The sequence below is a fragment of the Homalodisca vitripennis genome, chromosome X (assembly GCF_021130785.1).
Source record: "Homalodisca vitripennis isolate AUS2020 chromosome X, UT_GWSS_2.1, whole genome shotgun sequence".
NCBI lineage: Eukaryota > Metazoa > Arthropoda > Insecta > Hemiptera > Cicadellidae > Homalodisca > Homalodisca vitripennis.
The window spans coordinates 28,775,396-28,789,903 of record NC_060215.1 but is presented as its reverse complement, the minus strand read 5'-3'; the positions used below and the strand labels follow the sequence as shown (position 1 = coordinate 28,789,903).

Here is a 14,508-nt window from a genome sequence, read left to right as displayed (position 1 = left end):
TTTATCCAATAAGCCACCAAGTTTTTCAAGAAAAATATTTAAGGGTGCAATTATCCGGAGTTCTGTATAAAGATATTATAATTATTGGGGTTTTTAAATCCAAAAGTTCTATTACGGAGCATTCAAAGTAATAGTTATCATTGTACATTTTTAAATCATTTCGGACCTTAAAGTTTATTCCAGAGTTTTCTCTGACCAAGATTGCCGAACCTCCTCTAGTACAGTTTTCTCTAACATAAAAATCAGCTAATTTGAAAAAATTCAATATTATTCAATAAATTTACATTTTCTTTTGAAAGCCAGTGTTCATTCAAGCATATTATACAGATTTTTTCTCCCAAATCTGCAAGCAATAAGTTAAGTTCATCCAGTTTGCTTTTAATTCCCTGAATATTTAAGTGTATTAACAAACAACTAGAGTTACCAATTAAATTGCTATCACTAAAAACTAAAACTAAAATCTTTCCTGGCAGTGCAGGTGTCGTCCTCTATGGGCTGATTCCTGGTGGGGGTGGTTGACCGTTTCCCTCCTGGGTCGTCAGGTCTCTCAATCTCGGACTGAGTTGTCTGCCTCCCGCTGATGCTATGGGTTGCTCCAGGTTGAACTCTTGTATCGCTGTAATGATCTGCTCAGCCAACCATTGTTTTCCTTTGGTGTTGAAATGCATGCCCTGCCGGGTATGCATCTCCCTCTCAGCTCTGCTCGCTTCAACAATTTTGAGATTTTTATGTGTTGACATGAGATCCTTTAAGGCACTGTTGGTCCTTCTTGTTTCTTCATTGACACATGACCAGTTTGCAAGATCATATCTATTAGGCAAATCTACCAGAACTACATTTTTCTCCTTGCATTGCTGTAGAGTGTCTGAAATGCAGTTTAAGGCTTCTTGTGATTCATTTCGGGCTACATCGTTTGTCCCACATATCATTACTAAAATGTCTTTAGCTCCCTGAATCTCGGACTCAATATTTTCCATATTTAGTACTTGCTTGGAACGACCACCAGGGCCGTACAAAAACCAATAGCGCTAGAAGAATGATTGCACAATTTGTTTAAATGCCCAGGCTACATCCTTACCATGACTATCAGCGCACAAAAAGTATTTTGTTTATTTTTTTATTACAAACCTGTTTTTGAATTTTGACTATTTGTGTCATTTTCTTCATTATTTGTTGCCAGAGGTTGAAATCTGTTAGCTGACACCAAGCTAAAGTCCATTTCAGTGGTGGAAGCTGTAAGTTTAATTTCCCTTTTATTTGCTTTAGGTTGTATAAATCTCCCATTGTTAATGGTAAACTTGCTCTTCGCTCTACATAATTTGTTTTTTTTACAATTTTTCTTGGTAATTGATTCTTTCAGTTTTATAAAATCTTCTTCTTTTTGTAAAACTATATTTTGGAGAATTGTCTTTTCTTCTCTCAGCTGGATAATCTTCTTTTGGGCTTCATCAAGGTCTGCACTCAATGATTTTATCATTAAATTCATATTTTTTAGTTCTTCCGTTAGAGCCAGATTACAATCAACCTCATCGACATCCTCACATTCACTGTCAATAGCATTTAATGCTGCAATATAATATAATTGTCTAAAGCAATGCTTGTTTGATTAAACGATAAACTTAATTGCTTTTGTACAAAGCCTGATATTTAATAAATGCAGTACTGTAAAGGTTTTGCCAAAATTTGATGGTGCTCAATTTTTATTCCGATGCATTCTTGTTTCAGTAATCCATTAACAATGAAATGAAAATGTTTGTCTGTAATTATTAGGTAAAGTAAGGACCAACTTACAGGACCTAACTTCTAAGGACCAACAACTTCTCTCTGCCAATTTTTTTATAATCCAAAATATCCTTCATTTCTTACAACTCAGATCATTACAATAAATTATAACATAATCAACTTAATATGTAAATCTTTACCTTTTAACTCAATACATATAAAAGTACATGATTCTGGAACACTAAAATTTTCAAATTAAATGTTTTAAAGTAACATAAATTATGTAGAACTACAACATGATATATTTTGTCTCATATCCTGCAACAATATTTACAGGATGTTTCAGATCTCCCATCTCAAATATCTAGCAGTCAAATGGCTAACTGCAGATAATTAGTTTAAACACTTAATTGACTTTAAAGAATTTGTTTTAAATAATTTCAAATCTGTAAAAATAGAGGATACCAAAACACAGAGGGTCTTATATTCCAATCTGAACAATTTCAAACGCAAACACCCATAATTTTGTATACCATTTTAAAGGTCTAAAAAATCAATAACAAAAATTAAAAAATAATTAAATTAAACACAATTAATAAATATTTATCAGGAAATTATAATCGCTCTACACCTCTAAAGTTTTTAAAACATTCCCTATGAAAATATCACATATTTATTTCAAAACTACATATACACAATTTACAAAAAAAGCACCAATGTAAGTTTAATGGACTACTTTTCACATTTCTTGCAGAAGTACCTATATTTTTCCTCAATTTTTATACACTACCCTGATAAGAAATTTAAATACAAAACTGTAGTAAATAAATATACAAATTACAAACTAGTGTGAGGAAAACAATACTAAATTTTGAAAAAACATGAAACTTGCTGAAGCCATTCCAAGAAAATAATATATGACTTCAATTTCTGTATTATGTTTTCACATCTAGTATTCACTAAATGAAGTTTAAACAATCATAAAAGAATGAATCTCAGAAATGATTTTGACAGAACAAAGCCCATACCTATCTGCAAGAACTAGCCAAACCTGCCAACAAAACTTTCCCGGCCTTCCCACGATACAGAATGCCAAGTGCTCTAAACAAGAACGCAGCCCAACTACTCAGAAAAGAGTATGCACTCCTCAATCAACCAGAAGAAGGAAGATAAATATGTTTAGTGTCTCTCTACAAGTAGCAAAGGTGCTGAAAGATCAAATGCCCTTGGACCCCAAAAATGACCACAATAGAAGATAAAATAACAATACATAGTTACATAAAAATTCAGCCTCAGACAACATTCTAAATAGACTAAAACCAAATTGGAACAAAATTATTCAATTCTCTCCCATTTAATATAAAAATGCAAAAATTGGGTTCAATTATAAATGTTCAAAATACGTTTGTTTCTTATTGCTTTTATACTAATAATAAAAATAGTGAATAGTTTTTGTTTTATGAATACTTATTTCAGATCGTAGATTTGATTCCAGTTATTTGTTATGAACGTAAACCAGAATTTTACCTTTAATATACTCATATAAATTTCAAAAATAACTATGGATTAGAAGTGTAAAAAACGTTATACTCTGGATCTGACATTATCGATTTACAAAGCTTTCTGAAGTCAATTTATTGATACAAAGCAGGTTAACATTTTAAAGTAATGAGTGACTCCAATAACTTAAGGTTGGTTTTAACAAACTACAATACAACAAACTCTTCAAGGCTTATCATATTTTAGTGTAACAATAACATCACAATCAAGTACTGACAAAAAGTTGCTTTTTCTGATAACTAAATATAAGACTGATATGACTAAACTAATCTTTTCACAGATAATAACCAAAAAGTAAAAACATACTTTGGAAAATTCCTATAATACCTGTACAATTCCTATTTTGGTTAAGTTAAAAGGAAATGCTCTTGTTTATTACAAGTTTACTTTTGGTAAACAACTAATTAACATCTTGAGTATGTAAATAACTGCAATAAAAAGAGTAATAACACATTTTTAAAGCCAAATAAATACATGTGTATTATAGTCATGACTATTATGATGAGTACAAACTTTACAAATCGAAATCTCAGAAAACAGTAGACCGTGTAACAGAAGATTATAATATTTACAGTGTTGCAAAAGTACCTGGATTTTTATCTTTGGACAATGAAGTATCATCCTCGTTTCCAGGATTTATTTCCTCCCCATTATACAGCCTGACACACTTAAAGCTACTCTCCAATCCCTCACAATTGCATCAGAGTAAGTAATTATTAGCCCCAATGTGCAATAAAATCTTATTGTAATCAAATAGGAAACTTACTTGTATATAGTTTTTTTTCAACATAGTCCCCTTGCTTTTCAAAGCACTTGGTGCATCATTGCACAAGCTTACTGATGCTCTCATAAAAGAAGGTTTTTGATTGAGCTGCGAGCTACGGTGCACCGCTTCTTTCAATGTTTTGTCCGAGGTAAATCAACGGCCCCTAATTGCCTCTTTGAGTGGACCAACCAAGTAATAATCAGAAGGGACAAAATCGGGACTACGAGGGGGTACCCAAAAAAAAACCGGAATTGTATTGCTGGCAGCCGGCAGCGTGTAGTACACATTCCTGCCGCTAGGCGTGTGTCGCGCAACCCATTTCGAGCTCAGTGACCCCAGTTCCGTTGTCCTAGTGCATTCTGTTCGTTCATAGTGACTGTTTTCGCTAACCCTGTTTTGTTCTTGTTTCGTTTTTTGTCATGGCAAGTTTAAGTGAACAACGTGCAGCTGTGAAATTTTGTTTTTTACTTGGTAAAAATGCTGCAGAAACTATTTTAATGTTGAATACAGCTTACAAAGATGATGCTATGGGGAAAACTTAGGTCTACGAGTGGTTCGCTCGATTTAAAAATGGCGACATGTCGATTGAAGACAAACCTCGTTCTGGACGTCCATCAACCTCTCGAACGGACGAAAATGTTGAGAAAATTCGTGAACTTGTGCTCACCGACCGTCGACAGACAATTGAGGAACTATCACAGAGTAGTGGGTTAACTTGGAGCTCGGTTCAGCGAAAAGTTCGCCAGAAAAGACCCGATTTGTGGCAGACTGGAGACGGGTTCTTCCACCACGAAAACGCACCGGCACACACAGCCATCTCAGTTAGGCAGTTTTTAGCCAAAAACGGTATGGTTCCGCTGCTCCACGCACCTTACCCGCCTGACCCGCTCCATGCGACTTTTTTTTATTTTCACACATGAAAAGGGCTTGAAAGGTCAACGATTTGACAGCGTTGAAGAGGTTATGAAAAAAACGAAGCTCGAGCTTGCAGCCATTTCTAAAGATGACTACAAAAAATGTTTTGATCAATGGAAATACCGTTGGGACAAGTGTATTAGTTGTAATGGAGATTATTTTGAAGGAGATAAGGTCGTATTGTAAAAAATGTGACAATATATAATTTTTATAAAATAATTCCGGTTTTTTTTTGGGTACCCCCTCGTATATGGAGGGTGGGCCAGTATTTCAAAATTTTGTTTCTGGAGGGTTTCAGCAGTGTGGGCAGCAGTATACGGACGAGCATTGTCGTGCACAACACATCTTTTGACAACAGTCCTCTGCGTTTGCTGCTAACTGTAGACTTTAGCTTGGCAGTAAGAATGTCACTGTAACGTGCAGTTTTTTTTTGCGCCTCTTTCCTCATAACGTTCCAGTTGTACTGGACCTAGTGAATAACAAACACTGCACCTCATAACGTTCCAGTTGTACTGGACCTAGTGAATAACAAACACTGCACCTCATAACGTTCCAGTTGTACTGGACCTAGTGAATAACAAACACTGCACCTCATAACGTTCCAGTTGCACTGGACCTAGTGAATAACAAACACTGCACCTCATAACGTTCCAGTACTGGAACTTGTGAGTACCAAAACCGTAACCATCAGTTTTCTTGTGGACAGTTGGTTATTGAACTTTTTCTAGCATGACAAATTACCATTCCATACTCTGCCGTTTACTCTCCGGCTCTTAATGATGGATCCATGTTTCCTTACAGTAAAGATACTATCTAAAAATTTGTTCTGTTCGTTACGATAGCAATCCAAATGTTTTTGGCAGATGACGAAGCGCATTTGTTTATGCAACTGTGTGAGTTATTTTGGGATCTATCTTGCACAAATTTTATGAGACCCAAGTCTATTATGGATGATTTTGGAAACTTGCTTTTGGAACTTTGATTCTGGATGATAACAATAAAGCTTGCTTCATCAACGCAAAACGACAGTACTACCAAAATAAACAAAAAATGTAACTAAATTGTGGATAATAATTTACTTACCTTCGTATATTTACTTTAATAATAGAAAAATAAGATCTCCTTTTTTTGTTGAAATTGTTCAAATTCAATAGTAGCTAAAATACGATCACTAGGACTCTGAAAAGGAATAAATATAAAGTGGTGTCTTGATGATTGTTCAAAACTTTCATTTGAATTTTTAATAAAATTTAATACATACAGAAAAGTTAGGAAATTGAATTTTTAACTCACCATTCTCAATCCTGCTTTTTCCATGAGGACCACAGAAAGCGATGAATTTTTGTGGCACAATCCAGTTGAGATCACCGTGTTCGACTTTCTGTGAAAAATACTTAAATGTATCAACTAAGCTTTACACTAAAATATGATTGTAGAAATAACATATTGAACACTAAAATCCTCAGGTTACATTTATAATTTTGTGACATCAATTAATAATATTAATCTAGTGATACCCTTATAGGTCATCTATTATTGTTGATACACTTAATGTTAAAGGTAGGGCAATAGGTTTTTTGTTGGGATAAGTTTCTTATTTTAAAAGTCAGCCCTTTACGATAAAATCCCTTAAGACAGAATAAGTAGATAACATTTATGTTTGATCATTCTACTATGAATTACAGGTATTTAAAGAGGGAAATTTATGTTATTTTCTTATCAGGCCCGAATATAGACAGCGAAAGATAAAAATTTGAATTTTTTACAGTATCTCTTGAGCTTAAGGAAATTAATTTTTTGTTTGTAAATAGAGAACAAGTCAATCCCTCCAGCTATCTTTCATATGTATGTATATATATATATATATATATATATATATATATATATATATATATATATATATTTGTGTGTGTGTGTAAAAACATTCATAATCTTACCTGATTATTATAAAATGTCCCTAAATTCTGCTTCAAATACCTAAAAAATCTTTGTGATTTTTTTATTAATTTGAAAAAACTAATTGATAAGAAAAGCTTATATTGGTAACATGGACCATAAAACAATACTGTGAACAAACCAAATTTACAGAATATATATCTCTAATAAAAAGGATTCTGCTGTAATTGTAACTTACGGGTTCAACGTTCGGTCATCATGAAAACATCATCTTCTAATTTTTGGGGTTGGGTAAAAATCACAATAACACACTCAATTCATTTCTTCAATCTGTTCCATTACTCTAAATATTTTAACTAGAATTGTTGACAGCTCTCCCCTTGGCTTTTTCTTGACAACATCAATGTTGTCAAATCTAAATCATTTCATATCCCTCTTTATAGTCAAAATCACACAGAGCTAGATCAGGTGATAAACGTGCGTGAGGCAACAGTAAGGTGAAATTGTTTGTAAAATACTGCCTACAGAGATGATTTATGTCTGCAGGTGTATTGTCATGGTAGAGAAACCAGTTTGCTTCTACCACATATCATGTCTTTTTTACGAAATCTGTTGCAGAATCTTCTTTGAACTTCTGACAATTATTCAACGGTTTTGCAAGCACAAGTTCTCCAAAATGTCACCCCAATGTCTTTTGGGTACAGTTTTGTATGTATAATTCTTGGCATCAGATAAACAAGTATAAACTATGTTACAATTTCTAGATGAACACGATGAGCTTACCTCATAGTGTTCATATTCCTCAACATCAAAGTCTGAGAAATTAAAAAATCCCAATTCGTGTGCTTTGTAGATAGCCTGCAAGCAGTCTTTGAGGTTGATGTGGTACAGTGTCGCTCCATATGAGGCGTCCCTGGGGAAAATGTACACAACGTTAACATAGAATAGAATATATTTATTTCCTCAAAATAAAATAAACATTTACAAGTTATTCATTTTTACATAGAAAAATTCAAAACTAAAACTAAAACTCAAATGTCTTGTTGCCAGATTTTTTAGGCTACATAAGTCCTACTTAAAAATAAACTTAAATTCAATTAAACGCCAGTTTAATTTATAGTTTTTAAAACAAAATAAAAATATGATATTAATACATATGAGGAAATAATAGGGCCTCCAAGGCTAAGCCTGTTTGGAGGTTCCATCAATGTATTTTTACAAATGGTTTATCCAGCTTCAGAATTACAAAAACATAAAATTCAACTTCTCACTCATAAACAATCAAAACAAAACACGCATCTATTTAATATGGTTAAATTGTGCCATATAATGTAAAATAAAATAACTCCTTGTAAAATATACATTCACACACATATCCATATAAACATACATACACACATACATACATATATACATATAACAATAAAATAATATTAATACAGCTACTACGAATATTGAAATATAAGAAATCGAACAATTAAATAACAATACCCTGCTGCAATTTTTGCTACTACAACTTTAATTTACTCATCCAGGAATCTCTAGCAGTGTTTTAATCTCTTTTATACTAAATAGCCAATTTTTAAGTCTTTTTACGAATATATTTACATTTTTAGAAGTTTTAATACTCTCCGGTAATTTATTATAAATCCTAGGGGCAACAAAAATATAGGATTTCGTAAAAAAGGTTGTACAAGGTTTTGGGACAAAAAATGCATTCCTATTCCTAAGTCTATGCTTGTATGTATTATTATCTCGAGGCATGCTACCATTCTTTTTATAGAAAAGTTTCATTACATTGTAGACAAACAAGTACTGTAATGGAAGTATTTTTAAATGTTCAAAAAGAGGACGTGAAAACTCAGTTCTATTTTTAAAGGATATTAATCTTATGACATTGAATTCACCTAGTTTTAAGTCCATTTATTTTTTATGTTTAACATAATACATTAACTCAGCAAAGCAATTTTCAATTTACTTAGGTCAAATCTGGGACTAATTGTAAAACAAATTACTTGGGACAATAAAAGAGTGTAAAACCCGTAAATTATTACTGCAATTTAGTATTGTATTCCATTTTTTTTATATTCATGGAATTAGCATAGTGAAATCCCCACACCAGAAAGCATCTAATGGGTACGGTTTCGCTAAAGAAAAATTTTATTTCAAATATTTACATAAGTGCCTGAAAACTTGAAAGAACGCCCAATTGGAAACAAGAAATTTGTCCGTTTGCTGATGGGAATTATTTAGTCAACAGAACTAATAAGTTTACTGGAGCTTGAAAACAGGACATTAATACCTATTTATTTTTTAGTAGCTGAAAAAGGTGTGTTGTACGAGATGAAATAAAATAATAACAAGAGAGGAAAGAATCTGTGTGTGCATATAAACACATTAAAAATACAAAAAAAGGGTTTTTGACAAAGTTGACTCATGGCTTAAAAATAACAACTGAAAAGAAACACCATTCTCAGGGCCTTCCTTGCAAGCGGAGATTACATTGTCTTATAAGTTCAGGCTGACTGAGCAGATGGAAGAAGCGATAGGGAAATAACAATGTTAACCCTTTAAGTGCCAAGTATTTATTGAGCGGGTGCACCTAAAAAGTGCCAGGTATTTTTCTAGTGGGTGCACCTAAAAGTGCCAGCCCTTTTGAAGGCATTTTGCAAGGTTTCAGTACCGTATAAAAATATTCAGTTTGGTTATTTAATAAGCTATCAACATAATTTTTTTTTAATATTTTTCTCTGAAAACTGCCTAATTAATATAAAATAACAAAGTTACCATTAAATTAAATTTAGCAATACCAAAAATGGACTTACCTAAAAGATTCCAGATTTATTTAAATTTAATTTTTCAACCAAATTATCATTACCGAAAAATTCATATCCTTTTCTTTGTCCATATCACTGGAAAGGGTATTCAATTGGCTATACATCTTGAAAAATGAATATCATTATGTTCAATAATGAGTGAGTTATACAACATTTAAGAAACTAATGTCACATTGTTTTCGGTAGCCATGTCAACCAAAAATGTTTATTTGTGAGTTCTAGATTGATTCTGTTAAAGTCAATTGATCGGAAGTGTACTATAAACATTTATTTTGAAAAGAACAGTTCTTCACGAATAATTCAATATGATATTAGTTTTAAAATATTAAGTTTTTGATTTTTAGTGATTTTTTCCTAAACGTCTGGTAAAATCGGACGTTAGCACTTTTCGACTAACTTTTGACATCCGGTAGAGTTGGACGTTGGCATTCAAAGGGTTAATATTTGCAGGGAAAGATTTTGATGATTAGTACATTGTTGGTTTAAAAGTCATATTAAAAAGAATTAATTGATGAAATACACAGAATGAACTTTAAATGAAAATTTATCAGTGTTTTATATGGGAGATGGGATATGGGAGATGACAATGCACTAGGTTTGAGACATGCTATCAGCAGCATAAATACAATATACACAATAAGTGCGCTCTCCATTATCTTCTGTACCTTGCTACTAGTACAGGTATATTAGTAACTGTAGAATGTACATAGTGTGTAGAAAAGTATATTTTTAATACTTAATCACGTGTTTACAAAAGTATAAAAATCATGGTAACACAATCATTGCTGTTATATTATATCTAACATAGGCAATAAGAACTTTTATGTTGTTCATCAGCCATGATAAATACATACCAATTATTAAATTAACTCTTTTATATAATTTTTAACATCATTTAACAAGCAATGTAAATGTTTAGTTAAATTTTAACTTATTTATTCAAAAGCGGTTCCAAGTATATGTAAGTAAAATTTTTTGCAATATATGTTCAACATTCTAATTTTTAAAAAATGTTATAACTTTTTACTTGTTAAACTGTAATTGTAGAACTAAAAAATAATTATTACTAAGTACTTACTTAAAATTGAAGAGTGTCATTTAGTAGGGAACATTCTTTAGAAAGTATAAAAAATTTGAATATATTAGCAATGTTAGTTTTAACTTCTGAGAAAAAATATGAACTACTTAATAATAATGTTTTCATAATTTATTTTCCTTCATGAAATCTTAGGATGATGCACTTGGTTTGATTTCTTATCACCTTTAAGACCAGAACGAAGTAACTTATCTTGTGGTTGCTAGTTATTAATACATTCTAGTTCTAAAAACAACTAATTGGGAATAATTTTTTAAGTTATACCTAAAATTTAAAAATGGTGGGTTTCTAACACCAAGTAGAATTTTGTACACTTCGTCCACTGGCTTCTTCAAGTAAATTATCTGAAACAAACACTCAAGATGTTAACATCTGAAAACTAAAACTACTGTAACTGAGCCAGTACTACTAAGCATCAACAGTAGGCTAACTTTCATTTCAGGGATTTCATTTATAACATTTTAACTAACAGAAGTCATATCTAATTACACAAAATACAATGTAAAATTTAACTCCTGGTCTCTACCTGTATATAGCATTGGGAGTGCTGATGGTGAAGCGGTCATTTGTTTTCTGTAATTTTCTTGTTGGTTGTTGATACCAAATATTAAAATAGTTAGTTGACTTAAGGAGTGGAGTTAAAAGTCCTTTGCCTTATATACCCTACAGGACCTCATCCTCTGACAGATCAACTATGTATACTACACAAACAAGGATCCATCCTCTATTTTTACCTCTTAGAGCTGTTTAATTTTGTTTATTTACCAATGTTCCTATTCTAAATTCCCTATATTTCATCCCAGCCTAGACTGAGGTCCTTTTCTGTTTCTAAAATCCAGAATGAAAAATACAAGGAAGATGATAATATAAAGTGCTGTAAAAGCAGTTACACCTTGAGTTTACAATACCACAAGAGTTGTAAAAAACTTCAAGAAACAAAATACAATACTTGATTTGTTCGGAAAACATGATTAAAACTTTAGCTCGTATTAAATAGCACACAAAAACTAAACTGTGACCCAATCGCGTTAAAAAGGATTGAACCTGAAATAGGTTTTTAAACAGTGGATTTCATAAATTTAAACTAACTGGAACCAACACCTGATGGTGATAATGCATTTTTAGATATCCAATGTATCCGTAAATGTGCTGTGGAAATAAATAACTCAGTAGAATTAATTTACATAACTTATATATAAATGTACGTGCCATCAAAAAGTTTCATTTGTAGCTGTCAACAGTTTCAAAATGGTGTCACCAGTTTTGATCCATGTTTATTCCCAGTCCCAAGGTCAATGCAGAATAGTGCAAATTCATATGATTGTAGATAGCTGTAGATAGTTATTTATTGGCTATTATAGATCCCAATTTCGATATCGGGGAAAGAGTCGGCTGTTAACTACTTTCCTTGTGATAGCCTCATCAATTCTCAATTAATGGTATCACTATCTCAGTCCAGGCACTTACCAAAGTGGTTAGTTATCAATATCAACAAAAGCCCCCTGAACAGAAACTATACCACTAAAATCTACAAAAAATTTCCTTGTTTTTCAAATTTCAAAACAGCATGATTTGTAATTTAACTTCTTCTTGTTATAGGTCATTTATATGATTAACAATAATTTTGCTGGTGTTGAATTGTTCACAAAAATTAAAACTTGTGTTTCAAGTACAAAGAATAAATATTGTTCATTTTCATTATTTTATTGGGACTGAAGTTGAGAAAATTTCAACTGAAACTTAGATAATTTTTCATCGACTTCGTTATAATTTGCCTTTTCTAACTAAAAGTATTTTAAAAAACAGGTTTTCAGATTATCACGATTTAATCTCAACATTAAAAAAAACCACTTGCTACAGATTATTAATCAAAACTACTCATGCTGGGTGTGTCATGTTCTAGAATTTTTTTATTTATCAATAAATAATTCACATTTTGTAATGAAAATAGTTTCAAAAATACTTTTAGCATAAAACTAAGTACCATCATCCTATTACATTCCTTTACATGTAGTATTAAAAACAATTTTTTTAAATAGTATTAAAAACAATTTTTTTAAATAGAAACACTTGGCTCTAACTAAAATATCTAAACCATGCCAACATATCGCCATACAATTTATTTTATGTTTAAAATGGGATTCGTAAAAACTGTTTGGGAACCTAATAAATATTACTAACAAAATATATAGCTCACGGTTACATTATGTTTATGACTATGCATCTCAGAATTTGAATATATTTGATTAACAATAACAAACTACGCAAGTATAAGAATAACTCACCGCATAGGAACCTACTAGATAGGCTGCATTTACTCTTTTATGTCCGTCCATCGTAGTATAATGTATAATCTTTTTCTTTCTTACACTGCTGGTGTACATCTGGTTAACAGAAAAGGTGTTAATGTGTATGTTTACAAATACTATGAAATTGTATCAAAAGTATAAATGTAACATTTTTACAACATACAATTCTGATATAGTCAGGATCCTTTTTGATTTTTAGGATGATTCACTAGGAGTCACTAATTTTTTCTAAAAACAATACAATCATTCATGCCAAATTACACATACTTTTGAAGGACCATAAAACAATTTATTTAATGGAAATCAATAAGGCACATCTTTTTCTACATACTAATAATGTATATATTGCAAATACGGATTTCTAATATTTACTTCCTAGCAAATTTTTTGCATACTTTATTGGATTTCAAGACATATAAGACTATTTGGGAAATATCACTTACACCTTAACACTCAGCTCTGACATGTCACATCTACTGATGATGTTGTTTGCACACAACAAAATATTCAGACTTCTTTTACAGCTATTTTATTTAGTTTAGCTATAAAATATAGCTCAACACTCAGCTCTGACATGTCACATCTACTGACAATGTTTTGCTATTGTACAAACAAGCTCAGCTCTGACATGTCACATCTACTGACAATGTTTGCTATAAAATATAGCTCAACACTCAGCTCTGACATGTCATATCTACTGACGATGTTTGCTATAAAATATAGCTCGGGAGAATAACAATTTTGGTTTCAGTTGCAATATCCGTTTTGGATCCCCCCTTAGTAAAATAGCAAATTTCTGTTAGTACTTAAGTGTGTATCTAACAATTCATTGTGTGTGATCAACAAACAGACTGACTTTGACAAATTAATTTACTTACAACACAGATTTAGTTAGTGACTTCTCAAATAACATTTTACTTTTACAAAAATTTTATTTTGTATATATTTTGTCACAAAGTATGTTTTGGATATGTCCTAAAGATATTTAACAGTTCTGATTACATTTTGGATAAAATTAAACTAAATCCATGATATAAAGTGTATGAGCTGACTGTTATAAATTTGACAAGCCCATATCTCCAAACTTTCCGTTAAATGATTTAGTTATAAGATTTGTTTACTCCAATAATTAACAAACTATAAAATCATGCTTTTGGTCAAGTCACCATTAAAGCAAAGTTTTACTATTCATAGCCCATTCAGTAGTAAAAAATGTAATAGAGCACATCTGAATAAAATTCTTCTTTTAAAAGATTTTATTTTTATTTTGTAAATGAAACAAACATTCAACTGAAATCACTGAGACTCAAATCGATATTCTCTCAGTTTCTGCCTGTACCCAGGACTCTGGTAATGAGAATATGACAAAATACAGTGTCTGATATTTAAAGCAAGAGAATTGTGCCA

General features: G+C 31.6%; 1 protein-coding gene across 4 annotated transcripts in view; it reads right to left on the bottom strand.

Moving 5' to 3' along the window:
• The window catches only part of LOC124368855 (dual specificity protein phosphatase CDC14A-like), an 87,587-nt gene that overhangs the window by 58,483 nt on the left and 14,596 nt on the right, over positions 1-14,508 (bottom strand). For all 4 annotated transcript variants that reach the window (XR_006923014.1, XM_046826303.1, XM_046826305.1 and 1 more), the window contains exons 3-6: positions 13,078-13,176; positions 11,057-11,136; positions 7,643-7,772; positions 6,257-6,344 (exon numbers count right to left, since the gene is read on the bottom strand). Coding sequence is in view for 3 of the 4 variants with exons in the window: in XM_046826303.1 (XP_046682259.1) it covers positions 6,257-6,344; positions 7,643-7,772; positions 11,057-11,136; positions 13,078-13,176 (397 nt within the window). In the remaining variant the exon portion in view is untranslated. The remainder of the gene's footprint in view (positions 1-6,256; positions 6,345-7,642; positions 7,773-11,056; positions 11,137-13,077; positions 13,177-14,508) is intronic.